Raw genomic sequence first — 17,922 nt, 5'->3', positions numbered from 1 at the left:
GGAGGGTCAGGGTTCCCCATGTACATGGAATGTGGCGTTGGGAAGGGAGAAGAGGATAGCCACAGCAGGGAAGTCTGCATCAGTCACTTCAGAATAAACCCAAGGTTCAGAAGGAACGGTTTCATTTGACTTTATATGTGTCCATCTGATTTTTCTTTCTGCTAACTTTCAGTAAAATGGTCACACTATAACTGGAGTACTTGGTGTGTCTTTCAACTTTGTAGTCACTTCCCTTTGAGATGATTGTCCAGAAGATGCAGAGGATCTTGGTAGAATCATAATATTTTATTGATGAAAGTCTTAAGGTGTAGAGACACCATGAGGCCTTTCTAGGGTTACAGTAGGGGCCTGACATTATCCTGGGGCCAGACCAAGCAGCACTCAACTGAGTGCCTGAGATATTCCTACCTGAATCTCCACTCTTGTAAAAAGCCGTTGGCAGATGAGCCATGGGTCAGGATGGGTCAGGTTTGCCTTTTTTTTTTAAATTAATTTCCTTGTCCCCCTTTCTTGTACTTCTTAATCAGATTTTCTAGATTCAAAGCATGTTATACTTTCAAGACCTAGTCATACTACATCAATATAAAGAAATGGAATGCACTAAGTAGGAATTTGAAGGGAAATTAGGAAAGATCTAATAGAATAGTTGCGGGTGGGACAATGGCTGATCTGTTTCGCGGGGATCACCAACAGCTGGTGGCATAGCTGGGTTGGACTTGGGAGGACAAGGAAGGGAAATAGCAGGTATTAAGGAGGCTTAGTGAGGGATTTAGGTTTGGGTTTTTACTTTTTTTTTTGTAAAAACTTTGTAAGTTTCGTTCTTCCCATCTTCATGACTGATACTCCACTTCAGGACTTAGCATTAAATACTGACAGTAAGCAGGCGTCGTGACCGAATTGCAAGTGGGGATTAGAGCCTAGATCTCGGCTTACAGCCGACACGCAATGAGTGTTGGCTGGCTGAAGATCTAACTGTCGTCATCATGGGAGCAGGAAAAGCAAATCACTTTAGCAGCATGGCTTTTCTTCTTTATCTTTGAATAATGTCTCTCATTGATTCATCTTTGAAAATTTCATACATGTACACAATTTATCTCGATCATAGTCATTCTCCCACTTACCCCTCTCCAGATTTCTTTGGGCTTCCCATACATCTCCCTCCTAACTTCATGTTGTTGTTTTGTTTTTTGTTTTTTTTTTTGGAAAGAAAAATAACCCACTGGAGGCAACTTTGGCTTCCTGTATGGATGTGCAAGCAGGGCTCTGCACCAGGGATGGGCGCCCTGCCAGCTGTTTTCAGAGATGCTTTCAATACTGCGCACAGTTGTTAGTGCAGAGACTCAGTGTGCTAGGAATAGGTGGACGTGGATATCAGCTCTAGAAGAGACATCCATACTACCCTCTGACACACAAGGCTCCGGAAACACTGAGAAGCAGGAGTAGCCGTTATGGGCAAAAATATAGCTTATTTATTATCTATCTATTTTAGATGCTTAAAAGCATGTATGTTAATAATATTTCTTAGAGTCAGCTTTCTGATTTAGTCCCTTTGGTTCTTTTCTGGGCTGGTTGACTTCTCCCAGGGATATTAAGTGGTCTGAGCAAGAGCACCTGCCACTGCTTTGTCAGACTGGAGGGATAGAGCAATCCCTTATGTAATACTACCGTGTTTGTTGAATTTGGGTTGGGAGAAACAGACCTAGGCATATCGCATCCCTGATGTTGCCTGTAGTGTTGGGGAGGCACAGCGAACAAACTCATTAGCAACTAGGTATCCCAAATCTGAACATTTGTGCAAAGTGTGGCGATCCAAGACTGGAAAAGCCTGTGTCAGCACCAATTAGGATTGCTGCCCACGCAGAGGCAGAGCCAGCCTTGGTCAGAGATGCTTCTTTGTCTGCCACTGAGGAAATTAAAACACCAGTAACTGGAACCTCTGCTTCCTTCTACGGGAAACAGCAATCTTTTACTCCTTTCTTCTCCCATCAAGTTCGGAATGTCACACATGTCACACGGCAAGAACAGCAGCAAAAGCAGCAGTTGACTTGTGCGGACTGAGTGGCAGGGCCACAGTGCGTTCTCTTTGTGCTTAGCCCTTTTAAGCAGCATGCTCCCAGGCTGACTCAGCTGTTCCTGTGTGCCACTCTGCTGGTGAGGACACATGCTCAGGACACTTGTCACAAGTCAGCAGTTCATGAGTGCTGAAGCCACAATTTAAAGTTGAACTTCCAGTACCCAAATCCATCCTTTTAACCACATTGCTGGAAGCTTTGCTCTTACTTGAGTTATCTTTGAGGCTTCTTCTCCCAACCCTGGAAGAACTACTCATGAAGTGTAGGTACTGGGAAGGTTTTGAAATATTGATGTGTTTATTTTCTGAGCTGAAAATGTGGGTGCATCTCTGCTTAGAATGAGGTATGGCGAGCATGGGGGAAGCACCACAGCTAGGTCGTCTGCACTTGGGGAGTATACTTAGTTTTCTAACCACAGTTGGGGTCATGTTGAAATTGGGGCTACTTTGAGAGGTATGTGTCCATGATCATTGGGCTCTGGTTCATGTAATGCTAGACCAGGAGGGAGGACTGGCTCCTTTACTGCATCATGGAATGGAGCATGAAGGATGGAGGTGGGTGAGGAGCTGATGGAGCAGCGGTCAGGATTCTGTGGGAAGCATAATTATTCCTGTACATTCTTCCTGATCTTGTCAGCACTAACCTGTTCATCTTCTCTTTCTGTCTCCCTAGGGTGACAGAGGAACACCTGGAATCCCTGGCTCTCCTGGCAGCCGTGGCGACCCAGGCATTGGGGTTGCTGGTCCACCTGTGAGTCCTTGTTCAGCTAATGTCCTTGTTCTTAGGTTACACTCACACTGCAGATTCCTGCTGGCTCCCTTGGGAGTCTGCAGCGTAGGTTCCTGTAGAGACTGTCCTGTTTCAGCTGATGTGGCAGCAGGCCCTGCATCCTTGGGTCCATTTGTATACATGGCTGCAGTTGGTTCAAGACTTGTAGTACTTCTAATGGGAATAAGAAGAATACAACTTTTGGAACAATGCCTGGAGTATGATTCACAAAAAGTGCAACAAATCAACAAATCTCACCAATTTTGTGTTTGTTCTTCATAATTCTATTACATGCATATGAAGTACATATACTTGGGTCACCATTACCTTCATTTCCTTCCTTTTTCTACTGAAGCCCTTCTTCCCACCAAGTTGTCCTATTTCCATGGCTCTTGTTTATTGCAAGACTGAATTTAATTAGGGTCGCCTGTGTGAACACAGCTGTGGGCTTATTTACTTGAACAAGGAAACTATACAAGGGACTACCACTGAGGGGTATGACTTCTTTCCCCAGCAAGCGTCTGTGGCTCCTCAGGGTTGGGGTCTTTTTAGTCCTCCCCTTTTCCGTGATGTGGTGTTGATATGGCCAGCATAGTGCAGGTAGTTACTGCTGTTGTCGTTTCACCCAGTGTAAGACCCACAGAGCTTGTAGCTCTGCTGTCTCTGAGTTATCCAGGCTCCTCCATGTTCTCAGCCAATGGAGGTTCACTCTCTCTGTCCTCAGCCAGGCATCCCCTGTGGAAGGCACGCTTTGTCTGTAGATACATGATGTTGAAGTTTAGACTTGTTTTTGGTGAAGAACTAGATTTCTGTTGTTGAGATTGGAATCATGTTTTGTGTCTTTTCACCATCACAGAATTGTCTTTTCTTCTCCCTGTCACTGAATGGTAGTTTTCAGAACTTAAGGACAACTTTCAATCTGAGGCTTTCTCTTCTTCCATCTGCTCTCTTCTTTGCTAAAGGCAGGATATTGATTCAGCTTCAACTGCATCTTTCTTCTTGACAGTCAGCCATGTCTTACTATTACTTGAGAGAAACTCATATACTCAGCTATGCCTAAGAATAGCTCAACTAACCACTTATAATTATTATTGTAAGCCATGTGCCCAGCCTAACTTCACCCCTGCTAAACATAACATAACAAAACAGCACATGGCCTTCCTTGTCTCTGCTTTTGCCACATTTGAGAAATGCAGATCACAACCAAAAAGATCTCAGTATCATTCTTTTCATTATTTTATGGAGAATTTCATATAGAGTTCTGTATTCATATCATCTCCTCCACCCAACTCCTCCTGTGTCCATCTCCCACACCTTAGCATATTCAGGACCTCTTTACTATTTGTGTGTGTGTGTGTGTGTGTGTGTAAATACAACCTGCTGGATTCAGGTAGTGTTGTTTGTGTGTTTACGTGCTTAGGGATGACTATTTGGTATTAGATAGCTATCAGTTGCCTTTATTTCTTCATTTAGGGCTGGAGTTTGTAACATTTCCCCTATCCACAATATTGTTGAGATTTCCTGGGTGCAAATTCCCTGCCATATACAGAAGACACACTCTTCTGGTAGACATCTTATCTTGATCCTTAGACTCTTAGAATCTTTCCTCCCCTATCTTCTCCAATGTTCTCTGAGCCTTTGGTGTAAAGAGTTGTATTGTTGATGTGTCACTTGAGGTCGGACATGCCATTGTCAGTGTTCTTTGCATTTTGACCAGTTGTAGATTTCAAGAATGTTCTTTGCTGCAAAATGACATTTCTTTGTTGTGGGTTGAGAGCTACATTTACCTGTGGGCGTAAGAATAAGTATTTAAATGTGGTTAGACATTCTACTGGCTGAAAATAGTGGCAGTAGTGGGTTTTCTAGCGTCTTTGGCCTTACCACTGTGGATAGTTGGCTACGTTTATAGTACACAGGCATAAATTATCTCATTTTTGAGCAGCCCTTAAGTCAAATTAGACCGCATTTGTTTACTCCAAAGATGTAAGTGGCACCGTTGTGTTTTGGGGGCTATCTTGTTGTGTTGGTCGTTGTTATTGTTCATAGGCTAACTAACATAATTTTTCATACATAACTCCCAAAGAAAAAGAAGAGTGATCTAATTTATTTTCTACAATATCGCATGAAATAAAAGTTTCCTTTGCTTTTGTCTGTTGCCTCCATGCATCTGAGTCAGGTTGGGGTTCCCTCCTCACACATGGTTCTCTGGTCTTCCACTCTCCCCCAGGCCTGAGGGCCTCTCTGCAGGAAAAGACCATCTGCTTCTGCCTCCTACCAGCAATGGGGACTCCTTCAAGGTGTCAGAATTGCAGGGGAGCTCTCGGTCTTGCTAGATGCCACAGACACTGTGGCAGAAGCAAATGAATTCCCTTACGGGAGCCCTCTCTGGTTTGTTTTCTTTCACGGGAAATGTCAGCTAGAATTTCTGACAATCAACACCCTCCGTTACATCCATTGTATTTTTTGTCTTGGACTTTTATTTATTTTAGTGTCTAGTAATTCAAAGGAACAAAGATAAATAAACAGTAGCCCAGACTTATTTCTGAAGTCCTCCTCTCAGAAGGGCCCCTTTCCCTAGAATTAGGAGTTTGATCTTATGGACTTGACCCTTAGAACAGAAAATGCCATGTTTGTGTGCCTGGGATGTAATTGTCCCTTTGTGTCCTATCTACTCCTCAGGGGATACACCCCATTAAGCTCATCTTTCAGCAGTCCATGCTGAATGCCTAGAGTGTGATTGTACCCTTGTGTCCTGTCCACTCTCCAAGGATACACTGCATCGAGCTCGTATAGCCAACCAGGCAACAGAGATGGCACAATTCACCCCAAATCCAACTAGCAGAAATCACCATGAAATATCTTCCTGCCTAGCTGATTCCACAGGAAAAATAATTTGCTAGCTGCAGCCAAGAAAGAGGCTGTCAATCAACTCTTTAGTGCATTTCTCCCACTTGGGCTTATTAAAAGCTTCCTGGCTGATGAAACCTTATTGCATTGCCAGAAATCTCATTGGCCAGCAGCCTAGGCTGGTGATGGCCCGAGAAGCTGCATGAGAGTTCAAGGACTTGCTGATAGCAGGTGTGGAAGGGACGTGAGGAAGGATGTGTCGAGTTATTGGGGAACATGGATCTTTGCTGAGCAGCCCAATGACTCTCTCTGTTCCATGCTGGGGTACAAAGGATCATATCCTGCACCCTGTGCTTAGAGGAGATGGGTTTTCCTTCAGAGTTAAGGTAGGCCTCCAAAGCATGAGTTTATTTGAGAAATGATCTCAGAAATCTACTCTTAGATGGTGACAAAGTAAGTCAGAGATAGAAAGAGAACCAAGGCAGAGTTTGTTCTCGAGCAGGTGGGCACTGTGGGCAACAGAGTCTCTACTGACTGCAGGGTGACCATATGGTACACTCCCAGAGACTCCTGCAAAAAGAGCAAGGGAGCTGGAGTGTTGATGTACCAATACCATAGTTAGTGAGCTGCTCCCAGGAACCATCAGTCAGACCTTGGGCTTGAGCCCCACATGTCCCTCTTGCTAAAGAAGCCGTGGACAAAAACATGGAGTAGATTCTGTTGTAGGTTGCTCTCTGCCTCTTGCCTCATCCAGAGCTTGTTGTTCAAGGCTTTGCTACCCTCTGTAAGAAAGCCAGGAGCTGGTTTGTTGACCCTTGCTCCATCAACAGACAAGAGGCAGTAAGGTGGTGCAGCTGCTTGAGGTTTTAACTTCTTGCTATAGGGTCTTCACAAACAAAATCCTCCTTTTATCTTCACATTGCTTCTGATCTTCCTTTGGTAAGATTTAAGAGCTAAATTATGACCTCATTCAGGCTTTGGGGAGATCAAAGCGCTCTTGGATACCAGGAACTTTGTAAGCACAAGGTGCTCACTGAGAGCCACATAACCCAAGACAGACTCTTTCCTATTCCAGCCATCAGTTTCCCTGTATCAGCAATTACCCGACCAAGTATCATCAATTTCAGCAGCGCCGTCAGGGGAACTGGGACAACGTGGCCGTGATACTCTTGACAATGATGTCTAGCCTCTACCTTTGCTTGTGTGATGTCATCAAATTCCTCTTTAGTACTTCAGCGCCTTCAGATTCTGGCAGTTAGCTGTAGGATGCCTTGACCAGTGAAGAAGCTCAGTGCGCACACACACTGGGGCATCCTTACAGTCCTTCAACTGCTTGATAGTTTTAAGAGTGTCAGGAGGACCAGAGCCAACTGATTTCAGGCAAGGAAGTATTTTGAATGCACCACATAAGTGTGTTCTGTGCATTCCTCTAGTTTCTGTGTAATAATATAAAAGTCATAGAGTGAGCAGCCTCTGAAATGTGAGAATTAGAATCATGTTATCCACCATCACCTGCCTCTGTCTGGCAGTTTGAACAGAAGCCTCAGGTGAGGTCTTCCTCCTTTGTTCTCATGTAATCCTTCCAACAGCCTACCATCGCTGCTTGCCCATGCGCGAGGAAGCAAACCTAAAGATATGAAGCCATTCCCATGAAGGCAAATGGAGGATATGGGGAGCTGGCCTTGAACACTCAGCACTCCGAAAGCAGATGTCTCAGTGTCTCTTCTAGCAGGACAGAGGGGATGTGTCCACTTCATATGTATGGTCTTCAGTGCTTCTTATGTGTTTTCATGTCCTTCATTGCTTGATGGAGGAAGGTCATTGGCTAATAAAGGAACTGCCTTGGCCCATTTCATTGGTTAGAAGATAGGTGGGAGGAGTAAACAGAACAAAACGCTGGGAGGAAGAGGAAGTGAGTGCAGACTCGACAGCTCTCCTCTCGGGAGCAGACGCCTCAGGAGATACGCCATGCCCCACTCCCAGGCAGACACACGCGATGAAGCTCCAACCTAGAATCTTCCCGGTAAGACCGGTGCTCACAGATTATTAGAGATGGGTTGATCGGTATATCAGAATTAGCCAGTAAGGGCCAGAGCTAAAGGGCCAAGCAGTGATTAAATGAATACAGTTTGTGTGTTGTTATTTCGGGGCAAAAGCTAGCCGAGCAGGCCCACCGCTCCTATTACTACAATTGCTCCTGGACTTGACTTACGTAGCCATCCAAATGCTTTCTCTATTTATATATCTTATCTGTCTGATTTGATACCCTTTAGTTTTAGAAAGAGAGAATTAGGTTAGGTGTTGTTGTAGGGAGCCACTTGTTTATTCCCAGCTGCCCAGACTCCCAAAATAATCACTCAGAAACAGTATCATTTAAATCACTGCTTGGCCTGTTAGCTTTAGCTTCTTGTGGGCTAACTCTTACATCTTAAATTAACCCATTTCTATTAATCTGTATATTGCCATGTGGCTGTGGCTTACTGGATAAAGTTCCATCTGGCGTCTGTCTCTGGCAGGGCTACATGGCTTCTCCTGACTCCACCTTCTTTTTCTGTGTGTACCTTTTCCAGTCTAGCTATGATCTGTTAAGCCATTGGCCAAAAGCCAGTTTCTTTATTCATTAACCATTAAAAGCAACACATATACAGAAGGATTTCCCACACCATTCTTTTTTTTCTGTTTAAATGAAAAGGAAGGCTTTAACTATAACATAGTAAAATTACATATAACGAGTTATCAAGGAAGAATTACAGTTATAATATTTGTATCTATTTTATCTTTTATTGTAACTCAAAGACTCCAGAAGGATATAATATATATCCTTAGGATATAATATAAAACCTAAGTTAACAGGAAGTGCACTGTAAGCAACTTCCAAAACTCTAGAATTGACAGAGGCATCTTGCTGCCTAGACAGTCATCCCAAGTTCTTCTGTACTGATGAGCCATCCATCTTCAGCCTACTGGCCCATAGTATCCAGCAGATTTTTCCATGACACAGGGAATTTCAAAGACAGTTCTGCCTGTATTGGCAGTTTTTTAGTTGCTTTCTCCTTTGTTCTGCAAAATGGCTGACAGACTCTTTCATGAAGCTGAAACACAGAAGGACAGTCTCACTTTCTTTAAGCAACTTCAGCAGTCATTTTTATGTGGCTCTTGCATGTCCAGTTCCTACAGCATAGCGTCAGGAAGTCCAGGCAAGAGCAGTTTCTTGACCAAATGGCTAACACACTCCATAAGGAGCCTCTTTAATGCCCATCTTCCTCTTGAAGTAAATGGTGCTGCCAGGAGCAGATGTGTCTCATTGTCATGAAAAGTTCTAAGTTATCAAAATATTTTAAATGCCATATTATGAAGGTTTCTGAAAGATTTGAATAATACCTATCTAGCTGAAATACTTCTCTATATATCTAGAAAACCTAACTAACATGACTACAAGCTTGACTATTATAGATGGTTATCTACTAATCTATATTTCTTAATTTTACATTACATTTTTAAATGAGCTGCACAAACACAATACCTTAATCAAGAGCATAAATATACATATAACAAAATTGACCTAAAATTTGTATCAATAGACCGAGATCCATACAAATGCAAAGTATTCATATCTATATCATATCCCCCTTTAAAATGTGACTAAACTTTGTCTAGAATTCCTTCCCAAGTCCTCTCAGGTTTTATGTGGATTTAGTTGGCACATGTTGGCATGCCAGTCTGTTGTGTGTGTGGGAGCTACTTGTTCATTCCAGGCTGCCCAGACTCCCGGACTAATCACTCAGAAACTATATCATTTAAATCAGTGCTTGGCCTATTAGCTCTAGATTCTTATTAGCTAACTCTTACATCTTAATTTAACCCATTTCTGTTAATCTGTGTATAGCCACGTGGCTATGGCTTACTGGATGAAGTTCTTTCTGGTGCCTATCTCTAGAGGGGCTACATGGCTTCTCCTGACTCCACCTTTTTTCTCTGTATATATCTTTTCCAGTCCAAAGTACTGAGTCAGTACTTTGAAGACCTCTCTTCCCCAGGTGATCTCATAGTTAAAAAAGAAAGGAGCAGAAACATATTTACATATCCTGACCCACCAGTCAGAATGGCACCGAGCTATCTTAACTTCAGAAAGGGGCCAGGCAGTCACCTCCAGAGTTAGGAGGTGCAATTATGCCTGTTAGGCTCTCAGTGGTCAGACAATGGTGAATGAACCTGCATTTCTTGGCCTCCACATTCCTGTTTGCCTTTTCTTATCCTCTTGATTCTCTCACTTTGAATCATGACCAGGAATACGTACTTTGATCCCCTACATATTTTAGACTGTATTTATGATAAATAAGAACTTTAAAAATGTTTAGTAGAGCTCCATCACCACACATGGAAAACGGAGCACCAAGTATGCTGCCGCCATGTCTCTCTTGCTTGTCTCACAAGAGCCAGCTGAACCAATAGCAATTGCTCAATCTTTAAAAAGAGATCTCTGGCTGATTTGTAGAGTCCCTCCCCCTTTTCATTCTCTTACTTGTTTATAGAGAAAGTTGGGGTTATTCTTATTTTGTTCCATGGGGCTTGTTTTCGGCTTGCTGACAGGATTCGCTAATAAGACAGTTTAGCAGGAGCCACCACCCCTGTGGCTGTCATTAGTCAGTACCCAGGTCCAGAGGTTTGATCAGACTCAGGTTTGATGTTTTTGGCAGGACTTCACAGATGGCCTGTTGCACATCAGGAGGCACCTAGGATGTCTGGTGGTTCTTTTTTTTTTCTGTGATGTTCACACCTTTTGATGTCCAAAGCCCCATCAATTAGTACATGAAGGGCTGCAAATTGGTGCGATGGCAGTTCTGTCACTTGATTCTTCTGTTTTTATTAGCTAGACCATTTCTCTGTCGAGGGAAGTTCTCTCCTCTACAGCCCATCTGCAAAGCTCATATACCCAGTGCGAATGGAAACACTGGATGTCCCTCATGGAATGCTGTCACTAAATGTCTCCACAGAAAGTACTCATTAGACTTGCTTGAATATTTTTTAAAGAATGCTCAAACTCAAAGATGAAATGCATTTTGTGTTTTCATATATCTTTTTGGCCCTCAAATTGCTTTAGCTTATTCCCCAAAGAGCGTAGCTGTGCAAGCTGACCCTGAGTCCTTTGATACAAGCCTAGCTATCTTTGGTAACTCCTTTGCTGTCTGTGGTGTAGGGGTCTAGGTTTGTCATATTTGTGTGAGTTAGCTAAGATGACTTTTGAACACGCTTATTATGTGTGAGTTGCCCTTCTAATCACTGTGACCAACCAAGACAATGCCAAAGGAAAAATGATTTTTTTTCCAGGCTCACCATTTGGGAGATACAATCCATCATGGCTGTTTATGCATGGCTGTGGGGTCGGCTCACAGCTGAAGCAGCAGGAGCAGGAGATACCTGCTTGTGCTTTTCCAACAACTAGGGACTGTAGTTTAGGTGGGGATCAATCCCAGGCTATAACCCTTGGATTCTTACAGCAACTACCCTCTTCCTCCAGGTAGGCTCCACCTCACTAATGTATCTATCAGATCTTGCCCAGATGGCATCATCATCTCAGGACCAATTATTGAGACATGTACACTCCTGGGACCATTGCACACTCAGGCCACAACAGAGTACCCTGTCTTACAAAAAGATGCTAGACTTCAGAACTAGGAAGGAAATGATTATTCAGTCCCCTTCTATGGCCCTTAAAATATTTTAGTTTATTTTCTAAAAATTCAATATTTGTATACATTGTATTTTGATCCTATTCATCTCCTACTCCTCCCTCTTACTCCTCCCAGATACATGGATTTGAGATAGTCTACTGAGTCCAGTTGTGCTGCACATAAACTCAGGTGTGGAACGCTCCATTAGAGTATAATTGATCTACCATGAGCCACATCCTTGAAAAATACTGACTTTCTCTCTCTCAGAAGCCACCAATTGTCCATGGTTCTTCAGTTGGGAGGGTGTGGCCTTCTACTCCCTCCATGTTGGAGTGGTCACTGGCTCAATATAATGCAGGCAACCAGGGCTGCTGTCAGCTCAGGAGCACAGTGGTCCTGGCATGTCCAGAAGACATTGTTTTGGTCTGGTCTTCCCTGACCCTGGCCCTTACTGTCTTCATCTCCCTCTTCTGTGATGGTCCTTGAGACTTGAGGAGAGGGGTACGGCATAGGTGTCCCGTTTATGGCTGAGCATTCTGCTTTATTCTCTGAACTCTTGCCAGTTATGGGTTTCTGTGTTAACTTTCCTTCACTGCCCAGAAAACCTTGGAAAGTACATAGAGTAGCTGTGGGATGCTTTTTATGGTACAGACACGAGGTGGCTTTTTTACTCTGTATTTTATTTTATTTTTAAGAACACAAGGAAAAATGATCATCTAGTTTTGTATTGTAATTGGAAAAAAATTCAGAGAGTTAAAAGGATTTTCTTAAAATTAAGCTGGGTGATGGCGGTGCACACCTTTAATCCCAGCACTCAGGAGGCAAAGGCAGGCAGATCTCTGTGAGTTCGCCAGCCTGGTCTACAAGAGCTAGTTCCAGGACAGGCTCCAAAACTACAGAGAAACCCTGTCTCAAAAAACAAAAAACAAAATAAAAAATAAAGAATTTCTTAAAATCAAACAACTAATATTTGATAAAGCTAAGATTTGAAATGGACAACTTTGAATGCAAAGTCCTTCCATCAAGGAGCATAAGAAAGTAATTTGGAACCTGGCTTGATGAACAAGTTAAATGTTTTAAAGTTAGAACTTAATTCTAAAACAAGGCGTGACAATAAAAATGGAATGGCGGTATTCCTCATGCCAAAGGCAAGCATACTTTCGTTACAGTTCTTTAAATAATATATTGCAGCCCTATTGCAAACTACCTGAGGTGAACAAAATTCAGGTTCGTGATGCATTATAATAGCAAAATTAGTGGTCTCTGAGCCAATACAGCAGGGGCGACTTCTGAGCCCATAGTTTCACCTGCTTGTTTGACGTCAGCTTATTACTTACTGCATTTCAACTTCAGCTTCTCTGTGTCCAAGGGATGGTAGAAGTGTGCAGCATGCAGGCATCCTGCTGGGGCTAACGTGAGACCATGTGTGTGTGTGTGTGTATGCATGCATGTGTATGTGACATATTTGTGATGTGTAGTGTGTGTGCATGTGATGTGGTGTGTGCGTGTGCGTGTGTGTGTGTCTTAGGGGGGCATTCTGGTGCTTCTCCTGGCATGGAGAACAAATGTGGAAAGTCCCCTCCTTTGCACAGCTCTGAATGTCTTTAGCTAGTCTTCCTTGTGTGTGGATAAGGATTCAGTCATTACCGAGTGCTGTGAAAGTTTGAGAAATGGGTAAGAACTTATCAGTGGTTAAATGATGCTGTTCACATTCCAGCGGCATTTATTAGCTGGAATACCTCTGCCTAGAAAATTGCTTGCTCTCGGATGATCATAGCCCAGTTTACAGTGTCCGCAGAAAGAGTGTAAAAGTGCTGTGTCTGTGGGAATCATTTGCTCATGCTCTACTCAATAGCAGCCTGCAGTGTTGTGGTGGAGACCCTGCCATACAAAGCCTGTGATACTTCCTCCATAAAAAAAAAATCAGATAAATGTTTGTTTTTTTTTAAATGATCCATTGAATGTCTGAATTGTCGTTGTTGTTTGTCTTTGTTTGCTGTGTGTTTCAAACATCTTGATCTAAAGAGCCCTTGTCCTCATTTCCTGCCCTGCAAAACTCCAAGAACTATCCCCCCCCCCCCCCCAGACCTACTGTCCTCGGGGCTCTGCCTCTCTAGTGTCTCTTTGGATATCTGCTTCCCTTGGTGCTCCACAGTGCACTGGAAACGAAGTTCTTTGACTGTCTGTCAGGGACATAAATGATAGGGGCTCTGGACACATCATCACATTACAGGGACAATGGCCTTTGTGTGGAAGCTCTTCTCCATCTTGCGAATACTTAACCATGTTCTGGGAGTTGCTACATCCAGCAAGATGCAGGGCATGTTGATCTTGGGACAGAGGCACGACTAACTCCACTGTGCAAGGCCTTCCGAAATGTGAGTCCAGACACCAAGGCATGTTAGCTTTCTATTCGGAAACACCAGTCTGCTAGCCAAGGCTCAGGACACAGGCTGATCTGTTCCTGGGAAACCGAGAGCTGCTCATTGATAAATTAAAATCTGGCCCAGGCAGGAAGAACCAGTGCCTCTCCAAGGGTGTGTAAGGTGGGAAACCCTGGGCACACCAGAGGTATGGGGAAGTGGTGGGACAGGACTGAGGAGCCATGTGGGACTAACAGTGGGTGCTGGGTAGCACTTGTTCAAGGAAGAATAGATGAAATTTGGCTTAGCAATGAACTTTACAAAACAGGTTGGTGGTGCATGTCTCTAGGCCCAGAACTTGGGAAGTAGAGGCAAAATGATCAAGTGTTAAAGGTTTTCCTTACCTACGTAGTGCTTGAGGCCAGCCTTGGCTCCATGAGGCCCTGTTTTGTTTTTGTTCTTAAATAATGCCCACAGCATGTTGAAATGTTGAAATGAGCCTTCCTATTTTGTTTGCTAATCTGTTTGTTCTTTTCTTAGGGCCCTTCTGGACGACCAGGAGACAAAGGACCCCCGGTATAGTATGCTTTAAAGGGAGGACTGTCAACACTTCTAAATTAGAGACAATCAAAAGTTACTAGAAATGCTTCACACTAGGCAGACTCTCCAAAATACGAGCATAGACTTGTGGGACATATGGGGAGAAAGGGAGTGGTGAGATCATTTAATTCAGCACAACTGTTTCATATTTGGACACACTGAGACTGGCTTCACCTCTTAGCATCTCTCCACTATGTAAGTAGAGCCCCAGTTTAGGGAATTTAATTAAATAGCCTGAACTGTTTTTAATTCTGGCTTTACCCAGACACAGAGCCAAGAACATATGAGAGAGTTTCTCTTGATTTGTAAGATGGAGGCAGCAATACCTATGAGCCATTGTGGGAGTTCGTTGGGCTGATTTTATGCTAACGCACCAGAAGAGCTGCCAAGGTGCCTTTGTTCTCAGAAACAGCCACAATTGTTCTTTGCCGCTTTCAAGCACTCACTGAATGTTGGCTGGTGTGTCTTTTACTCCTAAGTCACCCCGTGAGCAAAGGAGTTGCATGTCAACAACTGGGCTGATACCCAGCCTTTGGCTCTGTGCACATATTTTATTTTATTTTTTAAATATTTATTTATTTATTATGTATACAATATTCTGTCTGTGTGTATGCCTTCAGGCCAGAAGAGGGCACCAGACCCCATCACAGATGGCCGTGAGCCACCATAAGGTTGCTGGGAATTGAACTCAGGACCTTTGGAAGAGCAGGCAATGCTCTTAACCTCTGAGCCATCTCTCCAGCCCATGTGCACATATTTTAAAGCAATATTTCATTCATGGTTTCTGGTTAAGGAGGGCAGTGAGTCTTGGTCCTATTTTGCTAGATGAAGAAACAGAGGCCCAGAGAAATTGAGGTTCATGACCATGAGATTTCAAAGCAAATTATGCTAAAAAAAAAAAAAAGCCAAGGAAGGCGGGACTCCGGATGAAGGGTGAGTCTGAGGTGAAGTCCACAAAGACTCCACAGGAGGCAAGGGATCCTCCTCAGAGCAGGTAGTGTGAGTTCAGCCAATGCTGTGAGAAGAGCTGGGTTTTCCCCTTGTAAATTTAAGGGGATGAGATCCATTGCCTGTGCCGCTCTCTGCTGTTGCCCAGGAAATGTCAACAGAGAGAGAGTGGACTTACAGAAAGTGATCAGTGTCATGCACAAGCCGAACTTTTTGCTGGGCCTTGTGCCAAGAAACTTGTATAACCAATGAGGAGCTCAAGGGGCTGGCTGTCATCAAGGTGCACAGGAGGTGCGTTCTGGACAGGTACCCAGACCTGGTTCTTCACAGAAGTTGTGCCATCCACTCTAGCACGGGGCCAATGCCCAGGGATCATGTCAGACTCCCAGGGAGGGTTTCTCTGAGTGTTGTGTCTGCACACGGAGCACAGATGCCCACCGAGCACGTCCTGTGCATTAGGGTGTGATCGGGGTGCCTTTGACACATGCATTGTTATTGAATGTCTGTCCGTGCTGCTGACGGAAGCACCTCAGGAAGAGAAGGACTGACCTTAGCTCTGTTCAAGGTGCAGTCTGTTGTAGCAGGGAAGTCAAAGCAGAAGAAGCAGGAAGCAGCTGCTCACACCTCATTCACAGCCAGGAGACAGATGTGAACGCAAGCTAGTGCTATGTTCACCATCGTTTTCTACAGCCCAGGATTTCCTGACCAAACTTAAGCCAGTCTTTCCTCATCACTTAGCATAATTGTGATAATCTGCACAGGCATGTCCAGAGCCCCATCTCTGAGGTGATTTTAGGTTCTGTTGACAGTTCACACCAACTGTAGCTCCCCATAGTAGGTCATTTGTGTAGTCATAACCAATGATTGTCAGACAAAGGTGAATCCTGTCTTCTCCCAGTCAGAGCCTGTCTTTTTTTCTGTTTCACCAGGGATCTCGAGGTTTACCGGGATTCCCCGGCCCCCAGGGACCAGCTGGCCAGGATGTAAGTAAGAGAAAAGCCATGGGCTTAGAGAGTGATTAGAGTCTCCCCTGTGAGCTCACTTCCCATCTCCTGGCCTCCCTTGTCCACATGGCTAGCACCTCGCTCAGTCAAGGATTTCTGTGAAGCCCCAGGATGCTTATTTATTTTATTTTCTGTCAATTGTGGCTCTTTGCATACTATTGATTTTCTTTCTTAAGCCTTTTTATCATGTTATCAGAACGCTGGATACTCCCGGGTCTTCACACACTGTCTCTTATTTCTTGCTCACTGTCTTATGAAATATGTCCCGATTCTTCCGTGAACAACTTCCTGGTCCTGTTCTGGCCTCCTCTCCTCAACGGAATTACAGAGATTCAGCAGAGGCCCCTTGGGACAAAACTCTTTTATGACAATGACAACAGTCAAAAGTATTCATCTCTTGGCCTTTGATCAGACAGCTCTGAACCGCCTGAGTCTTCAGCATCTTTAGGTCCCTGATACTCAGGAGCAGGCCTGGCACCAGAGCTGTTCAGTTTGCACTCACTGGCACGATGAACAAATGGCAGCTATGAGTTTTTATAGGACAAAGATGCATGGCCCCAGTAAGCAGTGGTACTCACTCGCTTATCTCCTTCCCTTGCTTGTGCCCCCTTTAGTCCCCATTTAGTCTCCATTATCCAGGGGCAATCCAATCTTCTTCCCTTCCTTGGATTCTGAGTCAGAAAAGAAAACCCCTCTAGGCCTTGTTCCCCAACATCCATTTTTAACCGCTCCCCTGTCATTCTTACATTCTTAGAGCCAGTCATCAATGAAAACATTTTCTCTCAAAGCTACTCACCCCTAGTCCTTATATTTGGAATAAAAGTGTAAGACAGGTTTGTGTGTGAATGTGCACAAGGTGGTTTTAGTCTGGGGTTCTGGATGGGACTTACAGAAAGCCTCACTTTGCCCTATACACTTACTATTGTCATTTGGAAGGTCAACCAGGGCCCATTTTCAGAGCTGGGTGAATTCCTCCTCAGCTAAGTCACAGTTGGCAGAGACAGAGTTTGATGGAGGGCTGTATAGAGTAGATAGAGATTATCACCATAGTGATGGCTTTCTTTTCTCTCCTAGGGTGCACCAGGAAATCCAGGAGAAAGAGGGCCTCCTGGAAAACCAGTATGTTACCTGTCGGGTCTGGATAAATGCTGACTATATCAGTCAGGGTGCCAGCGAGAAATAAAGAGCAATTGAGACAGTCCAAGAGGCTTTAACAAGGGGACAAATGGGCAGAGGGAAGTGATTCTGGGTGCAGCGCGAGCAGGGATAAGCCATGGTGGGAGGTGTGTGCACAGCTAGGTGCTGGCTAGAATGGTGGAATCCTGGCTCTGCGCTCGAAGCCACTGCCAGAAAACCTGGCCTGAGACAGGTGGGCATCTTCTTGCCTTCCAAGCCCCTGACAATGCCTTTGTCAATTCAGCTATGGGCTAGCAGGCAGGCTAGCCCTGAGATATAATGAAACAAGACAGAAGACAGAATGTGGAACTAGGGCAGAAGCTTGCCTAGTTCCTGTCCCATTTCCTGTTCCTGTCCCATTTCCTGTTCCTGTCCCATTTCCTGTTCCTGTCCCATTTGCCTGGGTTGCCTATTGGCACTGTTTAGATAGCTAGGAGCTGTCTAAATTATTTTCTTTCACACGAAAATGGGA

General features: G+C 44.2%; 1 protein-coding gene across 3 annotated transcripts in view; it reads left to right on the top strand.

Annotated features, from left to right (window-relative positions):
* Nucleotides 1-17,922, top strand: part of Col22a1 (collagen type XXII alpha 1 chain) — a 225,483-nt gene that overhangs the window by 135,767 nt on the left and 71,794 nt on the right. For all 3 annotated transcript variants that reach the window (XM_075959464.1, XM_075959463.1, XM_075959465.1), the window contains 4 exons: nucleotides 2,745-2,822; nucleotides 14,263-14,298; nucleotides 16,200-16,253; nucleotides 17,349-17,393. In XM_075959464.1, coding sequence (XP_075815579.1) covers nucleotides 2,745-2,822; nucleotides 14,263-14,298; nucleotides 16,200-16,253; nucleotides 17,349-17,393 — 213 coding nt within the window. The remainder of the gene's footprint in view (nucleotides 1-2,744; nucleotides 2,823-14,262; nucleotides 14,299-16,199; nucleotides 16,254-17,348; nucleotides 17,394-17,922) is intronic.

This window comes from Microtus pennsylvanicus, chromosome 2 (assembly GCF_037038515.1).
Source record: "Microtus pennsylvanicus isolate mMicPen1 chromosome 2, mMicPen1.hap1, whole genome shotgun sequence".
Lineage (NCBI taxonomy): Eukaryota > Metazoa > Chordata > Mammalia > Rodentia > Cricetidae > Microtus > Microtus pennsylvanicus.
This window is presented reverse-complemented; position numbering and strand designations above follow the sequence as displayed.